The sequence below is a fragment of the Salmo trutta genome, chromosome 36 (assembly GCF_901001165.1).
Source record: "Salmo trutta chromosome 36, fSalTru1.1, whole genome shotgun sequence".
In the NCBI taxonomy this organism is placed as follows: domain Eukaryota; kingdom Metazoa; phylum Chordata; class Actinopteri; order Salmoniformes; family Salmonidae; genus Salmo; species Salmo trutta.
In genome coordinates this window covers 34540289-34560598 of record NC_042992.1, presented here as the reverse complement: position 1 = coordinate 34560598, position 20310 = coordinate 34540289, and the positions used below count along the sequence as shown (strand labels likewise).

The following is a 20310-nucleotide window of genomic DNA, read 5'->3' as shown; positions in this document are numbered from 1 at the left end:
TCTTTTACACTGATGCTACTCTCTGTTTATCATATATGCATAGTCACTTTAACTATACATTCATGTACATACTACCTCAATTGGCCCGACCAACCAGTGCCCCCGCACATTGGCTAACTGGGCTATCTGCATTGTGTCCCACCCACCACCCGCCAACCCCTCTTTTACGCTTCTGTTACTCTCTGTTTGTCATATATGCATAGTCACTTTAACCATATCTACATGTACATACTACCTCAATCAGCCTGACTAACCGGTGTCTGTATGTAGCCTCGCTACTTTTATAGCCTCACCACTGTATGTAGCCTGTCTTTTTACTGTTGTTTTATTTCTTTACTTACCTATTGTTCACCTAATACCTTTTTTGCACTATTGGTTAGAGCCTGTAAGTAAGCATTTCACTGTAAGGTCTACACCTGTTCTATTCAGCGCACGTGACAAATAAACTTTGATTTGATTTGTGTCCCGAGAAAGGTCCTAAAAATTGTCAAATATCCCAGACACCCAAGTCATAGACTGTTCTCACAGCTATCGCAGGGCAAGCGGTACCGATGCACCAAGTCTGGAACCAACAGGACCCTGAATAGCTTCTACCACCAAGCCATAAGAATTTGTTCTTAACTGACTTGCCTAAATAAAGGTTAAATTAAAAAAAAAAAATTAAAAAGAAGACTGATAAATAATGAAATAGTTAACCAAATAGCTACCCGGATTATCTGCACTGACCCTTTATACACACACTTTTTTTGTCTCATCACATACGCTGCTGCTACTGTTTATTATCTATCCTGTTGCCTAGTCACTTTATTTCCTAGTTATATGGCTTGAGCTCTCAGGGTGTTCTGAGGTTGTGTGTATGAGGCCTCTGTTGACGTGTGTTTTAAGTAACAGACATAATTGACTTATAGCGTGGCCTTCCAACTCCCCTTTTCCCGGTCCAAATTGCTCACATCCCCTTTCCCTCTTTCTCTGTGTCCCCTCCACACGTACTCTCTCGCCCCTGTCTCTTTTTATATGTCATCATTACTCTTCTTCCCATCCTCCTCCTCTTTGAAGCTTGTCCATTTTCTCTGTATGCCCTCCTTCCCTCTTCCTCCTCTCTGTCCAATCTCTCTTTTAATTGTGGATTCCTCATTGGGTTCATTCTATCCCTCCCTCTACTTTTCTCTGTGTCCTCCACAAAAATGGTCTTTCTTTTCACAAACTTCAACTCAAATTCAAACGCTCGCACTCTCTCTCTCTGTTTCACTTTTTTCCTCACTTTTCCAGTGTCTTTCCTGCTCCCTTCATAGCCATGGAAACCGGGAGACTGTGTGCATGCAGGTCCCCATGGCAACAGGGGAATAGGGCCGAGCCAGGCTAAGAGATGTCCTTTGAGCTGCCTGGTGAAATTTTTGTTGAGCAAGAGTTCAGTCAGGCAGTTGCCTAGACGCCTCAATTCCATGCAGGCACCTTATATCTGGGGCCTCAGTACATACTGTATGTAAATACATTTCCCCAAACTGCATCCACACACCCGGATACACTCTGCCTCCAGCCGACATTTACACATAGGCTACACCAGTCAGCAAATATCCAAATCCCTCAAGGCAAGAGAGCTGCCTGAAAATAATTCAGAACTCGACAAATTATCCACAATAGCAGGAGATCTTGTTTTTGAACTGTTTTTAAAATACTGTTCCTTTCATGTGACAAATGTAGCCTATGTTCCATGTGACATACAGATGCTCAACCTCAGCTGCTTCTAATGCTTCCAATTTCCACATGCCAATCTGTGACCAAACAGATTTTGGTCAAATTATTGTGGTCAAATTAGTTGAATTTAACCCAAATAATACAGAATATTAGAATTATGAAACAGTCACCATAGCATGTAGTTTAGCTTGTATTGATTCTCACTTCATCCTCATCCTCAGTTGCATCCAAAATGAAAACCAATAGGAAATACAAGAGTGCCTTGTCTCCTTGAATAAAGATGATAGATCTGTATTCTGCACCCACCACACAACAACTTTGCCTTAACGTTTGAGCCAAGACGTCAGTCAAAGGTCCTGCTGCCAACAGCGAGCCAAGAACTCTCTCTCATAATCAAACCACAACAGTCTGACACAGACACAGCCTTTCCTCTACCCACCCACTCACTTACACACACACACACACACACACACACACACACACACACACACACACACACACACACACACAGCCCAAACCCTGGCAGGCTGGCACCACAACACATCAGGACAGCTGTGAATTCCAGCTCTTAGAACCAGAGGACGACCACAACTGTCAACTGACCAGTCCGGCCGAAACCTCAAAAACATTGGTTCAACTGAGAAACAAGGTTTCAAAAAAGAAAACCCAGTGTCTCACCGGAAATGCATGTCACAACTGATTCAAACCAAAAGGCAATAAAATAAAGACCTGTTTGTAGCTTTAGCATGGCAGTTTACGTCGCGTCACGTGTAAAACCGTGACGAATGGACTGACATTTTGTTTCTCACACTCCTCCTTCCTCCCTCCTTTTTCTTGACCTCTGACCAGAGATTTGTTGACTGCCTCCTCTCTCCTTCACACTGGTTAGTATATACAGCTGAATCATGATAAATGCACTTACATTGCATTCGGAAAGTATTCAGACCCCTTGACTTTTTACACATTTTGTTAAATTACAGCCTTGTTTTTTTTCCTCATCAATCTACACACAATACCCCATAATGATGAAGCGAAAACAGGTTTTTTGAAATGTTTTCAAATTTACTAAAAATAAATCATTACATAATTATTCAGACCCTTTACTCAGCACTTTGTTGTTGCACCTTTGGCAGCAATTACAGCATCGGGTCTTCTTGGGGATGACGCTAGAAGCTTCACACACCTGTATTTGGGGATTTTCCTGCAAATCTTCTCAAGCTCTGTCAGGTTGGATGGGGAGCGTCGCTGCACAGCTATTTTCAGGTCTCCCCAGAGATGTTTGATCAGGTTCAAGTCCAGTTTCTAGCTAGGCCACTTAAGGACATTCAGAGACTTGTCCAAAAGCCACTCCTGCGTTGTCTTGGTTGTGTGCTTAGGGTCATTGTCCTGTTGGAAGGTGAACCTTCGCCCCAGTCTGAGGTCCTGAGCGCTCTGGAGCAGGTTTTTATCAAGGATCTCTCTGTACTTTGCTCCGTTCATCTTTCCCTCGATCCTGACTAGTCTTCCAGTTCCTGCCACTGAAAAACATCCTCACAGCGTGATGCTGCCACCACCATGCTTCAACGTAGGGATGGTGCCAGGTTTTCTCCAGACGTGACACTTGGCATTCAGGCCAAAGAGTTCAATCTTGGTTTGATCAGAACAGAGAATCTTGTTTCCCGTGGTCTGAGAGTCTTTAGGTGCCTTTTGGCAAACTCCAAGCATGGCTGTCATGTGCCTTTTACTGACGAGTGGCTTCCATCTGGCCACTCTACCATAAAGGCCCGAATGGTGGAGTGCTGCAGAGATGTTGTCCTTCTGGAAGGTTCTCCCATCTCCACAGAGAAACTCTGGAGCTCTGTCAGAGTGACCATCGGGTTCTTGGTCACCTCCCTGACCAAGGCCCTTCTCCCCTAGTTGCTCAGTTTCGCCAGGCGGCCAGCTCTAGGAAGAGTCTTGGTGGTTCCAAACATCTTCTGTCTGATGGAGGCTACCGTGTTCTTGGGGACCGTCACTGCTGCAGAAATGTTTGGTACCCTTCGCAGATCTGTGCCTCGACACAATCCTGTCCCGGAGCTTCCTTCGACCTCATGGCTTGGTTTCTGCTCTGAAATGCACTGTCAACTGTGGGACCTTATATAGACAGGCCTTTCCAAATCATGCCTAATCAATTGAATTTACCACAGGTGGACTCCCAATAAAGTTGTAGAAACATCTCAAGGATGATCAGTGGAAACAGGATGCACCTGAGCTCAATTTCGAGTCTCATAGCAAAGAGTCTGAATACTTACATAAATAAGGTATTTCTGTTTTTCACTTGTAATAAATTTGCAAAAAAATTGGTTTTGGCTTTGTCATTATGGGGTACTGTGTGTAGATTGATGAGGAAAAACTATTATTTAATCAATTTTAGAATAAGGCTGTAACAAAGCAAAATGTGGAAAAAAATCAAGGGGTCTGAATACTTTCAGAATGCACTGTAAGTGCAACTTGTTTAAGTGTTACCCTGTGCTAATTAAGTGTTAAAATGTTTTGTTTAAGTGGATTGCAGTTCTCCAGTCCCAAGTTAAATAAAAAAAAATGTTGATTCCTCAGTCTGGATATCTGCATGTTCGCTGCTTAAGTGCATGATTCACAACAGTTATCAGGAGTCGACCAGCTTCTGTTACACACCGCATCAATCCATCTCTTTTGTATACATCTATTTTAGTGCACGACAACCCCACTGGGCACACACTTGGTGAAAACGTTGTGAAGTTACGTTGAGCCAATGTGGAATAGACGTTGAATTGACGTCTGTGCCCAGTGGGACACTGATTGTGTTTTGTAAAGAGCAATGAAGTTAGCAGGAATAGCAGGCGAAGAGCAGCTTGCATGCCTGAGGAAACAACCGCAGCATACATAACCATTCTTTGTTCACTGTATCTCAGTCGCTCATTCCATCACAAACACTTTACTCTCTTATAAAACCCAAGCTGGAACAATGACAGGGTTAAATCCTCAAGCCCTAAACCTGACAGATACCTTTGGAGCGGAATCACACGCCTTTAGTGAAAGTATACGGTATGAAGAAAATATATGTCTAGTTTCTGCTATGATATATGTTTCTTCCATCCAAGGCTAGTACAATGCACTCCCAACCCACATCCATGAGGGTAAAGTGGGATGGAGAGATATACATCCTAGCCACATCCTCCAAACTCCCTCCAGTACAGCACAATAATTACAAAGATAGCTAGTTCTTGAATTAGATTAAACCTGACAACATTCCCATGTGTAATAAAAGGTTAAGGTTATAATGAAAACCACTGCCACGCATTTGTCTCCAGTCTTCCCCCACTGAAGGAGGACCATTATCAGTTCCCATCTCTGCATGTATACCCTGCCCTTTCCATTTGAGTGTTGCAGTAGTATACGTCTACCAAAACGTCTTACCTCCAACACGCACCACGGCCCTCTCCGCCGGGTCCAGCACCGAGTCGTGGGTCTTCCTCTTCCTCCTCTCTCCTCTCTCGTGTCTGGACGGTCGGTTCCAAGGTAGGGTGTCCCCAGGGGGGCCCTGGGGTCCGGACGGGCAGGGGGACAGGGAGCCCCCCGAGCGCTCGCTACGCAAAGACCGCTCGCTCCTCTCGCTAACGCAGGAGCGCTCGCTCAGTGTCTCCTCGTCCGAGGACTCCATCACGCCGGAGGGCTGGAAAAAGAGAGGGACTGGGGTAAAAGAGGAGGAGAAGAAATGGGGAAGAGTGTAGGGGAGGGGGTATAAATAAGGTCAGGACAAAAGGGGGGAAGAAAGAAGAGAGGAAAGAGGAGGGAAAGAAAGGAAGTATGAGAGATAGGCAATGCTGTATAATTCATCATCCACGGTGTAATCTGCCATAGCTCACGAATAACGCAAGGCTTCGTGTAATTCGTCTAAGTCACCGTGGTTACAACACGATGGTGATGACGATAGGGAGGAGGACGGAGGAAGAATTAGGTTAACAGAACTGCCAGGTCTGAATGACGCTCAACGAGTTTGACGAGTTCTAAGTCGTATGACAGAAGACCATTACTCAACTTTCAAGACGGAGATGATTGACATAAAGGCAAAGAGGTTGGCTAGACACCCCAATGTCACTGGAGCTCTGTAGTGAAATCACCGCCAACTTCAACCAATAGTCAATGAAGGACAAGGACAGGAAACTTTACAGCAGTATGACTTCCGTTACTCTACATTCATAACAGATGATTGACAGGTGGGTCTTGGGGTCATGATGATGATGGTTCAACGGACATTGCTGCTGAGTCACTGAGGTAATGATGTGGAAAGACCAAGGGACAGGTTGATCGAATACACTCGCTCCGGGTTCTATTAATACAGTCTGGGTCCTGGTCGATACTGGACTCTCTACTCGAGTCATGTAGAGAGAGGAGTTCTTCTGTGATCAGCTGGATGTGTATGGGACCCACGGGAACATGGACTACGGCTCTGTCCATCGTATTGGGGATCAATAACACTGACCTCAGCGCAGTGGTGTCTGGGGACTTTGAATGGGTTTTACTGTCTAAAGACTGACCCTTGAACAGCCCAGCCCATTCTATGCTAAATGACCGACAAAATTTGATTCTGGTTTGGTTCAGCTATTTTTCAGACTATTCCTTTGCAGTTTTACATCTCATGGGGGTCCTAGTTGACCACAAATCCACCACGGTCTTCCGTCTATCTAAATAAGGAAAGGTATTTTAAAGAGTTTTGGGCTTCCATCTGTAATCAGCCATTTGCAATTAACTGAAATTATACAAACTCTTTACTACTACAGCTGTGGTTTCATTGAGATGTGAGTAGTAAGTCAAACAAGCTAGCTACTATTTCCATCTGTGATAACTGTGTTGAATTTCCCTGTACTAGTCTTGCCCTGGGCAGAACGCCTGCCCCACTTCCTCCAGCATGTCTCTTGAGGTACCAGGATGGGGTTAACCCTTCCCAGCGTCCAGTTGGATCACTCAGTTTCCCTGCTGCTGCCTGACAGAGTGTTGGTTCTGAGGCGACCGGAGCCAGTGGTTTATAAATAGAGACAGAATGGGGGTTCAAAGCCACGCTGTGTCATTATGGCCTTGTGTGGCATCGTGTGAAAGGAAAAGACAGCTTTTGAAAGAAAAAACAGAAAAATCCCCAAATAAAGTCATATTAAAATAATTTATTTTCTCTCTTGCTCTGTCGCAGTCCTCTTCCCTCTCTCACTCTTTCAGTCTTCTTCTCTTTCTCTGTCTCAGTTCTCTTCTCTCTTCCCTCTCACTCTGTCTCTGTCCTCTTCCCTCTCTCTCCCCGACAACAGTTGTTGGAGTTGGAGCGTGTATGGATGCAGAACAGTTGACTGGGTTAATTTACAACTTGGCCTCCGGATTTGCATGGCCATGGATACAAGGTGTTCCCATCCAGAGCCGGGACTGAGTGATTCCAAAACAGCATTCCTTCATAGCCTTTGGACCGACTAAACGATTAACAGCTGTTGAATCCTCATTGATAGTTGAACAGGCAGCGGGGGTTACCTATACGCATAAAGGCATATAATCCACACGGTGTTGTGTCCGTGCATGAATATTCTTGGAGACAGTTGAACGATCCTCATAGATATAGGCCCCCAGCTATGAGTAACACTGACACAATGACTAGACTCTCAACTCCCCCTCACTGGCGATCCAGACTCGCTCCGATACTGACAGCCACTGTCAAAAGTCACAGCTAATGAGGTGCTACTGGAGTTGAGAGCGTGTATGTGTATTGCATATGCAGGTTAGTGTTTTTCTTGTTCTAGGAGGCAGCTCTCCAGAGTGGTCACTAGCTAGCACAGCCAAAAAAGTAACAAAATACGACTTTAAACCTAACCTTAAACACACTGCTAACCCTAATGCCTAGCCCTAACATTAAATTAAGACCAAAAAGCTCATTTTTGTTTTCATAAATGTTTACAATATAGCCACTTTTGGCTTTGCAGCTGGACTGTCTAGGGGAAATCGCTCAGTTCTGCCTCCAGGACAAGACTCACATCAATTAACGTCAACCTGCACTGTGCATATATGCTTGTGTGTGTGTGTGTGTGTGTGTGTGTGTGTGTGTGTGTGTGTGTGTGTGTGTGTTGAATCTATGATAACGAAACCCTACGTCATGTTCCGATCATCTCACTCCAAGCTGTGATCAATATTTCCCGAAGAGCAAACTGTCATATCCCTTTTATCAAGAGGATGCTCCCCTGAGATAATGCTGGGGTCAGCGATGGAAGCATGCGTTGCTCTCAGGGAAGTACTCAATGTATCCTCTGAGAAATCTGTTTTATCGGTTGTTCAAATAACCTTCAAGAACAGCACTATATTGATTGATTTATCGTACTGCACACGCCGCCTGTTATGTTGTGCAGCTACCTGTATAATGACGATGTCTCTCTGGTGTCCCTGCCCGTCATGACAAGGCACACAGTGCATATCAAAGAGCTGTGGGATAAAATGAGGAAATTCAGAGACAAATGGCCAGATCCGATCTTGTAGACAGACAGACAGCCGGCAGGAAGACGGACAGACAGGCAGGCAAGTAGATACAGACAGATGGGCAGGCAGGCAGACAGAGATAGTGATAGATTGTTAATTGAGACAGATGTCTAGTTGACACAGTACTGTCTGACATTGCTTTTTTGTTTTACTGCAAAGCCAACACAGAGTAGTTGACTGTGCAGCCTCAGCGACATTTTTTTCCATCTGGTTTCACAATGGTGGTTCCCGATTCCTGAATATTTCATGTGGAAAGGGGGTGTGTCCATGTGCACTGCAGCTGAAAAGGGCGTGAGAGTAGTAGCCATAATCTTTGGCAATGAGTATGAAGTATCACACTGGAATAGGAGAAAATCTGCCAAAGGTTTAAAATGGGATATAAATGACTACTTCACTGTTTACCTAGACTGTTTACCTCGGGCTAGATTGACAAACTGACCGAATGTTAGCTAATGATTTATGATCTTCACAAGGCTGCTCACAACAGGGAAATACATATGGCCATCTGGTGTGTGAATCGACGGGTGACTCCTGTATCTTGCTTTCATCTCTAGCACAGATTTTTTGTTATATTTTCCAGACAGCCTTTAGCGTGAAGAAGGCTGAACATAAGACGACTTCTGTAGAACATTCATTGATGCCGCTCTAGGGACGTTTTTGATGAGTGCGCGGTCCCCATGGTATTATTACCGATAATGGCCGATCAATAAAATGATCCTATTCAGTGACACCTTCTATTCAGAAATCGAACATAAATTACACAATAGCTTGAATAAACAGCTCTTGCACAAGGCTATGGATTTATATAAATCACAATAGACCCTAGGCATAAGAATGTGTGTTCTGTAGAAGAGTTGATGTGCGTTATGAGGAAAAGCGAGGAGAGGGCTTTAATATGTAGCGGAAACCGTATGCATGAGTGATCATAGATCGATCCTATTTCGAAATGTCGTGGGGAGCGAAGGCAAGGAGCATACTGGGGCCCTTTGTCCACACTGCCTGCATAACGGGCTAATAACATTTATCCATTCGTGATGCCGGTGTTAACAATATGCGTTGTGTCACTCTCATTAGTAGAATAACATTGTTAGGCTATTCGACCTACAAACCCATTCTCATTTCTCCTTTTCAGGCACAAAGCATCTAAACCAGGAGCAAGCATGGATTAAAAAAAATCGATTTTGATAGGCTATAATAAAACGATAGGCCTATCTGACCAAAATAATATGAACTCTGTACATTAGTATTTATATCCTAATGAATTAATTACACCAATGATTTTATGAATTGCATAAATATCAACTTTTTACTCTGCAATTAAGAACAGATATTGAATAAGGGAATAGTTTTACCACATTGGTAATACAAATGCAACTGAAAATCAACCATAATACATGTATTATATCATATGTATTTCACAATCTCAGACGTCTGGCAATATGATTCAGACTACACATGTGTGTTCCCCGACACCGAAACCTTACCGGAGAATAGCGGTCCTCGAGTCGGAATATCTTACAGGGTTACAGAGACAGGGATGCTGTGGCTCTTCGAGTCGCCCTCCTCACGACAAGCGTAATTCCTCTTTCGGAAGCACGTTTAGGTACAGACGGTCTGATCAGGGCTGCTACTCAGCCGTTTGTACTGACCCGGGACAAGGAAGCGATGAATACCACGACTGTGATTCGGTAATGGCTGTCTATTCCCCTCCTTCCCTCTCCCGTTCTTTCCTGTCTCTACAACCCCCACCTCGCCCTCGCTCTACTAACCTCATCAACGGGCTGGCTATATCAAGGGTTTAACATTTAACCCATAGCTATTGGAGAGGAGATGTTAAGTGTCCAGAAAATTGAATTTCGGTGTGTTCTAACTTCAGCTACACTATTCGCTCACGGCCAACTGGCACGACGCACGCTATTTTTTGGGGGGAAGAAAGAGGCGTTTACTTTTGGCATATTTGTGGATGCATAGCAACCACGAAATAGCTGTATTTAGCTACTGCTTTTGCAACAGGTCTTGCTTTGTCTTTGCATGTGCATGTGATCATATTAATCCTTAATCCTTTGATCTATCACCCCTGTTTCTCCTGACCCCCCCCCCCAATATGTATTTATGCAACTAAACAACTACATATTTCAGAGTATTGTAGGACCCTCCCAGTCCTACAGGTCCATCTTGTCCGGTCGGGAGAATAGCTTGCAAGAATGGTCCTCCCTGGATAACCATTGGCCCCTATATACACCGACCCTCCCTCCCTCCTTCCCTCCGCTGAGCAGTCAGAGAGCGCAACGAAATGCTGTCCAACAGTTCAGGATTAACTAGGCTCGCTGCTGATGTTTTAATCAAACAAAAGGCTAAGGCCAATTCTGTGGGACTGGCCAAATGAGAAGCAGTGCAATTTTGCAAGTTAGACCGGAGACTTGCTTCAGAAGATAAAAGGTACCATAACGTTTGGCTGTAATATGTAACATGCTGCTTAACTTTACTGACATAATAAAACAATCTCCTTTAAAATCCCCTTTGTTAATCAAAATAAGGGAAGAACGCATTTCTGTAATTGACAATAAATCAGGTCAACTGCAAGGCATTAAAGCAGCACAATAGGCCTATAGTTTTGGAAAAGAAAATGCAGTGCCCAGACAGGGCAAAATCCCCTTACCCAAACACTTTATTAAAACCTTGTGATGACTAGCCTAGACCACACTGTTGCCTTTTCACCTTGTCCCACGGCCTAGATACAATGTCACCAACAGACTGAAATGAATCAGAAAAATAACGTGCAACCCTTTGGCGGGAGTCAGGCCATGAGGCAATCTTTTGGCACTTCTGAAAATTCCAGCTCCTACCCGCGCCCCTCCCTCCAAACACTAAATCAAAACGGTTTATCAACTATATAGTGTCAGCATTGGTATCTCTTCATTTTGGTAAATAACCCTTGTGATTAAGGCAGAGGCTAAACTCACTCCATAATACTTAATTCTCCACTCTATATCAGCAAGTAATAAAACCCTTTATTTGTGTTGCATTGTAACAGACGCCTATTTACTTCAAATATGATTTGACACGATTAGGTAGATCGGAGATTGTGTAGTATTTACTTGGCTCTTTGCGCCACCTTGTGGTGACATGGAGGATCTCCTAATCTTATTAGGGCTAGTGAAACACTTGGTAATTTAATTGGGATTTCAGAGTGCATTCATTCATATTTCAATTTCATTAGAAGCAGATCAACTAATCCATCAACTCTGATATTTACCAGAATTAGGTGACAGGGTTTAGAGTTGAGTGGGGTTCAGATATCATCAACTCCGCACTTCCAAGCAAGGCTGGTTTATAAGGATATCATTAGGATATTTCTGATTGTCATTTCTGGAAGTCTCATATGTTTAGTTTTTTCAAGGATATTAATTATGCTGGTTATATCGTCTGTAGTGCTGTAGTACTTCAACTGCAGCTATTTTTGTCCTAAAACAAGTAGGCTAATTTGAAATAATTTCATTTTTTTAACGAATACATTCACGCTCAAAACATATTGTCTTGTATTGTGTAGTTAGTATGGTATTACAAATAATTGAGTTAAATCGGTAGTATTAACACATTCAAAACCAAGATCACAAAGATAGTGAACAAACTTAAACCTGAGTTCACATATCATAAATCACCTTCACATTTCTGTCCCTTTCTTCCAATCATCTCTCCCTACACTGTACCTAAAAAAGGAGAGAGAGAAAATCATACAAGGTTCATGGTCAATAATATTTATTTGCTAACTTGCAAAGGGTTGGACACGAACAATAAAGTGATCTCTGAATAACAATTATTATACACAAGTTGGGGGGACACCTTGTGGTCAACAAGGTCAAGGCCTGTCATCAGCCTGAGCACCGGTGTGGTGCGCTGGGGTCTGGTAGGTGCCCTCCTTCACCATCTTGTCCCTCTGCTTACGGATCTCATACAGCCTCTTGTGCTACAGACAGACAGAGAGAGCAATCCACGTCAGACACTTAGTTGTGAGACAGGCTGTCAAACCTTTTTGGGGGTGCAAGCTCAGAACTTCTTAAGGAGGTATTGGTGTTTTTTCAGCTCTTTGCTGATCAAAACCACAATTCTCTTCATTCATCAACTCAATGTATTTTTAACAAAAACTGTTAAAACAAAAGCATTTCCTCTAGTCTTGACGCTCTTAATTTGGTATTCAACACCAAAGCTTCCACTAGGGGTGTGAACGTTTTAAACGGTAAAATATTTCAACGAAATTGGGATCCTTGTCGTTAAGAAAAATACCTAACCGGAAAACAATGCGTTTTTTTTTAACGTCGATGCAGAATAGCATAATTGGTGAATTTCCGCAAAAATAAGAGCGTTGAAGAGCGAAGCTCAACTTCTCAACTGTTTTGGTGCCCGGTCTACCACGCTGTAAACCGCATGAAGCAAACCAGTGCACGAGCAGGTACTTTATATGACTGAAGTGTTGCATCTCACTCATCTCAACATCCTAGCCTATTCATTGATGATATGCCATGTTTTACTGAAGTTGCGAGACATTGCATGCCAAGAATTGCGAGATACAGCTTTTGATTGCCAATAGATAGTCAGAACTGTGCACTAGGCCTGTCTGCCGACCTGCCTATACTGTGCCCTCCACTCTCTGTCCGTCCCTTACTAGCTCGCTATGACAGATGCGAGTGTAGGGCTAAAATAAATCTTGGTCGACCGAGAGTCATCTGTTTGATTGGTCGAAATTTTTAAAATGTGTATTTTTCCATATATACAGAGAATTCCGAAAGTATTCAGACCCCTTGACTTTTTCCACACTTTATGTTACAGCCTTAGTCTAAAATGTATTACAGTTTTTTTCCCCTCATTAATCTACACACAATACCCCATAATGACAAAGCAAAAATAGGTTTTTAGACATTTTTGTAAATGTCAACAACAAAAAGTTTACGGAAATATAACATTTACATAAGTATTCAGACCTTTTACTGAGTACATTGCTGTAGAACCTTTGGCAGCGATTACAGCCTCAAGTCTTCTTGGGTATGACACTACAAGCTTGTTCCACCTGTATTTGGGGAGTTTCTCCCATTCTTCTCTGCAGATCATCTCAAGCTCTGTCAGGTTGGATGGGCAGCGTCGCTGCACAGCTATTTTCAGGTCTCTCCAGAGATGTTCGATTGGGTTCAAGTCCGGGCTCTGGCTGGGCCACTCAAGGACATTCAGAAACTTGTCCTGAAGCCACTCCTGCGTTGTCTTGGCAGTGTGCTTAGGGTTGTTGTCCTGTTGGAAGGTGAACCTTTGCCTCAGTCTGAGGTCCTGAGCGCTCGAGCAGGTTTTCATCAAGGATCTCTCTGTACTTTGCTCCGTTCATCTTTCCCTCGATCCTGACAAGTCTCACAGTCCCTGCCGCTGAAAAACATCCCCACAGCATGTTGCTGCCACCACCATGCTTAAGCGTAGGGATGGTGACAGGTTTCCTCTAGACGTGACGCTTGGCATTCAGGCCAAAGAGTTCAATCTTGGTAACATCAGACCAGAGAACCTTGTTGAAACATCAATGGCAACAGGATGCACATGAGCTCATTTTCGAGTCTCATAGCAAAGGGTCTAAATACTTATGTAAATAAGGTATTTTTATTTGTAATAAATTTGAAAAAATTTGTTACAATTTCCTCCCCTCTGCGGTCCAACTCATCCCAAACTATCTCAATTGGGTGGAGGTCGGGTGATTGTGGAGGTCAGGTCATCTGATGCAGCACTCTCCTCCTTCAAATAGCCCTTACACAGCCTGAAGGAGTGTTGGGTCATTGTCCTGTTGAAAAACAAATGATAGCCCCACTAAGCCCAAACCAGATGGGATGGCGTATCGCTGCAGAATGTTGTGGTAGCCATGCTGGTTAAGTATGCCTTTTGTCAGAATTCAAAATAAATCACTGACAGTGTCACCAGCAAAGCACGCCCACACCATCACACTTCCTCCTCCATGCTTCACGGTGAGAACTACACATGTGGAGATCATCCGTTCACCTACTCTGCATCTCAAATATGTCAAATTTGGACTGATCAGACCAAAGGACAGATTTCCACCGGCTAATGTCCATTGCTCGATTTTCTTGGCCCAAGCAAGTCTCCTCTTCTTATTGGTGTCCTTTAGTAGTAGTTTCTTTGCAGCAATTCGACCATAAAGGCCTGATTCACGCAGTCTTCTCTCAACAGTTGATGTTGAGATGTGTCTGTTACTTGAACTCTAAAGCATTTATTTGGGCTGGCTGCAATTTCTGAGGCTGGTAACATTTACATTTTTAAATTTTAGTCATTTAGCAGACGCTCTTATCCAGAGCGACTTACAGTAGTGAGTGCATACATTCATACATTTCATACATTTATTTTTCCATACTGGAAAACTCTGGGTCTTTCTTTCCTGTGGTGGTCCTCATGAGAGCCAGTTTCATCATAGCGCTTGATGGTTTTTGCAACTGTACTTGAAGAAACTTTCAAAGTTCTTGAAATTTTCCGTATTGACTGACCTTCATGTCTTAAAGTAATGATGGACTGTTGTTTCTCTTTGCTTATTTGAGCTGTTCTTGCTATAATATGGACTTGGTCTTTTACCAAATAGGGCTATCTTCTGTATACCACCCCTACCTTCTGTATACCACCCCTACCAGCCAACAAGTGCTCAGTTAACTTTTTTTATTTAACATTTATTTAACTATACCACCCCTATCTTGTCACAACACAACTGATTGGCTCAAACGCATTAAGAAATTCCACAAATTAACTTTTAACAAGGCACACCTGTTAATTGAAATGCATTCCAGGTGACTACCTCATGAAGCTGGTTGAGAGAATGCCAAGAGTGTGCACAGCTGTCATCAAGGAAAAGGGTGGCTACTTTGAAGAATCTCAAATAGAAAATATATTTAATATAATATGCTTGTTTGGTTACTACATGTTTCCATATGTGTTATTTCATAGTTTATGTCTTCACTATTATTCTACAATGATTAAAATAGTTAAAATAAAGAAAAACCCTTGATTGTCCAAACTTTTGACTGGTACTGTATATGGAACATTTAACAGTTAGGCTATTGACTATAGAGCTAATTAAGTTGGAGTTTACTCTCTCCTCACTTTTGTTAAACAATTAAGGCAAGGGCTGTTTTCTTGTCTCCTATCTCTGCTGCTACCTCCGCCGCATTGTTCTCAACACCAATATGCTGGTTAACTTTGCTATTACGCAGATTGCAACATGGTCTAGGAAAAGGTGCGAATTCAACAATGCATTGATGTTTCAGAACCGTTGACAGTGACCGCTATGAAATGCGGGAGAAAGCGCGTTTGTTATAAAATAATATAATTTTTATTAGTGTTGCACCATTGTCCTTAACCCTATACAACTTCAATAGCACATGCCTAAGAGTGATGGACTGTGCCACGAATCAGACAGGTGTCTTGTACACCATGATATTTTTATTATTATTTTTGCTACTGCTTGACTAAAGAAATCTCGGTCGACCAACAGCCTATCAACCAAACAATTGACCAGTCGACTAAATGGGGTCAGCCCTATGCGAGTGTTTGTGTTCTCGGAAGTACGGCAACTAATCAGTCTCCTCCAAAAATACAGAATCTTAGGAGTCGATTCCGCTAGGAATATTGACACTGCAAGGAGTCGAGGAATCAATTATTTTAGAGTCGACTCTCCACTACTACGTCATCGTCGTTAACAGTTGGAAAATGGCAGAGAAAGGCAAGTGACAGCATCAGTCCCGTATGGTAATACTTTGAGAAGTTAAATGAGAAGGAATTGCAAATTTTGCAAGGTGGAGTTGAAGTACAGTAATGGTAGTACAGGTGCAATGCTTCACCATCTGGAAGGGACGCACCGTGAGACCCAGGCAGTTGCTGCCAGCAGCGCAGCTGCATTATGAATTCACGTGACATTTTATGCATTTGTCTCATCGTTTTAATGTACATTTAAACGTTAAGAACATTTTTCCATTTGTCACATCCCTAGGATGGACACCCATGTAGAAGGACAAGCAGTTATTTTATCAGACATGGATATCAACTGACAACTCCTCAACCGGTCTTGGTTGATGAAATCACAAGTGTTTATTAGGAAAGGACATGAAAATCACACACACACACAATCAATCTTCACAGTTCACACACACTCTTAAGCTCAGATATCCTACACTCACCGTCTTCTCTCTGTGCATGCACTCATAGAAGTCCTCAAACTCAAGCTTGCATTCCTTCTTGGCACGGGTCTGACCAATGCCATCCGCACACTCGATCCACTCCTTCTCAAAGGCGTGGCAGCGGGGTGCCCGTTTGTATGGCTGGTCTCCACCCTGGATCAACATCCATTTGTCTATGTTGATGCCCAACTTCCCCTGGAGGTCGATGAACGGCATGATGCTGCAGGAGGGGGGAAGAGAGAAGAGCAAGAGTGATGCTAAAGGTTTCTGATTAGAAAGGGGTCTTTCTGTGGCATCGTGGTTTTAGAAAGGGGTCTTTTGTGGCATTGTGGTTTTGGCAATGCAAATGTTTTCCTTAGAGTCATTGCGGCCATAATAACAAAGGGTGCATTCACTAACATTAGGAACCAAGCGTAAGCAAACATAATTTGTAGCGTGTACAGCAATGAAATTATTAATTTATTCAAGGTTTATACAAATATGTCGATTCAGTCAGAAAAACAGCAGTCCAAACCCCATGTCTCTACCATATATGGTTCAAAAGTTTGACTATTTACTCTGAGAATTTAGCATGTTTAGAGTGAATGGAATGTCATCACAATGGTCACTTCAGCAATAAGGCCTGAGAGGGTGTGGTATATGGCCAATATACCACGGCTAAGGGCTGTTCTTATGCACAACGCAACGAGGAGTGCCTGGATACAGCCCTTAGCCATGGTATATTGGCCGTATACCACAACGCCCTGAGGTGCCTTATTGCTATTATAAGCTGATTACCAATGTAATTATAGCAGTAAAAATAAATGTTTCGTCATACCCGTGGTATACAGTCTGATATACCACAGCTGTCCACCCAGTTTATAATGCTCAACACAAATCTGTCAATATAACCCTGTGACGCTGTTCAAGTTGACAAGCTAACTAGTTGCTGCAGTTTTGTGAATGAAAACATGGGCTTTTTCTAAATGAAATCCACTGAATACAAAACTAAATAGGGACTAGATTTATATTTATTTACAAAGCTAACAGACTGAATTTCAATATCCACCCCCGGCGAAGACAATCTGTTCTTGTTATCATTGTGTATTTCTGACTCTTTCCGTTTAAATTGCCATAGAAACTGCCCCTCAACGTAGATTATTCCCAGTTATAGGCAATGAAAGACAAGGATCTGGAGATGAAAATGACTAAGGTATCAAGTTGATTTTGATTTGGTCCAAAGAGCGGAAACACCTCCAAATGGTACCACCTCACAACACCAAATATAGAAGAGATACAAACATGAGCTGCGAAGTCTAAAACGGTCGATATTTTTTTATTATTGTTTTTGCTACATCTCGACTAAAGAAATCTCGGTCGACCAACAGCCTATCGACCAAACAATCGACCAGTCTACTAAATGGGGTCAGCCCTATGCGAGTGTTTGTGTTCTCGGAAGTAAGGCAACTAATCAGTTTCCTCCAAAAATACAGAATCTTAGGAGTCGATTCCGCTAGGAATATTGACACCGCAAGGAGTCGAGGAATCAATTATTTTAGAGTCGACTCTACTACTACGTCATCGTCGTTAACAGTTGGAAAATGGCAGAGAAAGGCAAGCGACAGCATCAGTCCCGTATGGTAATACTTTGAGAAGTTAAATGAGAAGGAATTGCAAAACGGTCACAGCAAATTAACGTTCATATTTCCTAAACACTGTCAAGTGCAAATATATTAAGGTTATAATATTGTAGAGAACAATATAATGATTAATTCTATGTAATTTATAATGAAATAGGACAAAGAAAACAACGTTGGGACATTCATTTCGTAGCACCCTCTTGAATTGCCCCATTTTTCGCTACATTGTTCAGTAAGTGAAGGCAACAGAATTTGTCCAATAAAAACTGGTTTAAGTTGCAAAATTGTTGAGTAAAAGGTTTCTTCTTCTTCTATGAGGTTTAACGGTGGTTGGCATCCAATTTGTTGCATTACCGCCACCTACTAGACTGGAGTACAACTCCCTTATACTTTACTTGAAAAAGAAATATGTATTAAATAAATACCCTACCATCACACACTATATACTCACTAATTTCAAAATGATATAAAATAAAAATAACACCCCACCTACTCCACTAATTAAATGTATTTATTCCTACCTCATGCCATCACCCTGAAAGGATGGGACATCACCACTTCACACATCTTGTAACTCTTCTGCTGTCAAGTCTCGAACACCAAAATACCTCTCTGCAGCTGCCACCACAACCTCCATTTTCTGAGACTTCCGTTCCATCCCTGCAGTACAGTTGATAACCATTGCTATAAATGCTAACAATCTAATCTTACTGAAACTTATATCACTCTTTGGCCTATCCCTCTGTACTGGTATATCTCTACTACTCTCACCACTCCTCCCCCTTAACCCATCTTCCTCTACTTTCTTCACTGCCTCAGCATGACAACTCTACTCTAACCCTGGAAACCTCAAACGTTTGCTACGGTCTTCGTCTAATAAATACTGGTACACCCAATGTGATAGAGGTGGATGAAATCTCTCTGACATTTTTCAGAGAGCCATCTTGCTGTAAATTATTGTTCATACAACTGGAGGCATCAATATTAATTCAGGTCCAATAGCTAACGTTAAATGTTCAGTAAAATTACCTAGCTAACGTTACTAACTCTCGAGAAGGGGCCACATACACAGCCATAGGCGCTGGCATTAGAATAATACGTGAATGGGCAAGTTAGCTACTATGAAATGTCTAGCCTGGGACAGTTGTTTCAAACATGATAGCTAGCTACTGTAGCTTGTTAACGTTACAGCTTGCCAACCTTAGCTAGTTAGCTAACTAACGTTAGTCATCGCAACGTTGCAATTAGACATTCATACAAGCCTATTATCTAGCTATTGGTAGCTAGCAATATTTAGCAGCCATGGGATGCACTTATTGCACTCGACTTCATTGTCTAGCTAATTGTTTAGCTTGCTAGCTAACTATTGATACACGGACCAACTGACTAAAGTTAGCTACTGTTAACTGACTAACAGGCCACTCGCACTGTATGTGGTGACTCACTAACCTGTTTCTACTGTATTGTCAAAAGGTATGTAAATATGGTATAACTGTCATTATTTACCGCGTTTTGTTGAAGTCACTTTAACCTTCTGTGTGGGTCCCCGTTACTTTACGGTAGAGTGAGCCTAAGCCTGAAATCAGACGGTCGCTTGGAAACCCAGCCTATATTTACGACACTACTGTATAGAACCTAGGGGTCTTAACCCAAACTGGACGATGTTGAGGAAGCTAATCAAATGTTTCGTTTATCAAGCCACCAATTTACCTTGAAAAAGTAGTTCACTCCCTCGTGATAAATTATATCAAATATGTTATAGACTACAAAATAGTACGAACATATGTTAAAATGTGTAATTTAGCTTATTAAACAAAACTGTGTGTAGTTCCAGTAGTTAGTTACACCACTACAGGGCAAAAAAAAGAAATTAACTACTGAACATTTTAATTTAGTTTACTACCACGAAGCTATTGCAAAACATAGTTAAATTGCTAGTTAAACTACAGTGCCTTCAGAAAATGTTCATACCCTTTCACTTATTCCACATTTTATTTTTGTAACTTATTCCACATGTAGTGTTACAACCTGAATTTGAAGTGGATTAAATAGATTTCTCACCCATCTACACACAATACCCATAATGAGTGAAAATATGTTTTTAGAAATGTTTGCACATTTATTGAAAATTAAATATACATTTGCATAAGTAGTCACACCCATGAGTCAATACTTTGTAGAAGCACCTTTGGTGGTGATTACAGCTTTGAGTTGTCTTGGGTATGTTGTATCAGCTTTGCACATCTGGATTTGGGGATTTTTTCCCCATTCATCCTTGCAGATTTTCT

General features: G+C 42.2%; 2 protein-coding genes across 2 annotated transcripts in view; both read right to left on the bottom strand.

Moving 5' to 3' along the window:
* LOC115176136 (microtubule-actin cross-linking factor 1-like) overlaps positions 1-10154 on the bottom strand; it is a 117434-nt gene extending 107280 nt beyond the window's left edge. The window contains exons 1-2 of the mRNA XM_029735969.1: positions 9681-10154; positions 5110-5382 (exon numbers count right to left, since the gene is read on the bottom strand). Coding sequence (XP_029591829.1) covers positions 5110-5353 — 244 coding nt within the window. The 5' untranslated portion in view covers positions 5354-5382; positions 9681-10154. The remainder of the gene's footprint in view (positions 1-5109; positions 5383-9680) is intronic.
* Positions 10155-11935: 1781 nt separating this feature from the next.
* Positions 11936-19639, bottom strand: LOC115176196 (NADH dehydrogenase [ubiquinone] iron-sulfur protein 5). The gene is made up of 3 exons (XM_029736073.1): positions 19529-19639; positions 16404-16623; positions 11936-12163 (listed from the first exon to the last, which is right to left on the bottom strand). Exons 2-3 carry the CDS (start codon positions 16617-16619, stop codon positions 12056-12058), a joined length of 324 nt encoding a protein of 107 aa, XP_029591933.1. The 5' UTR covers positions 16620-16623; positions 19529-19639; the 3' UTR covers positions 11936-12055.
* Positions 19640-20310: the final 671 nt, after the last annotated feature.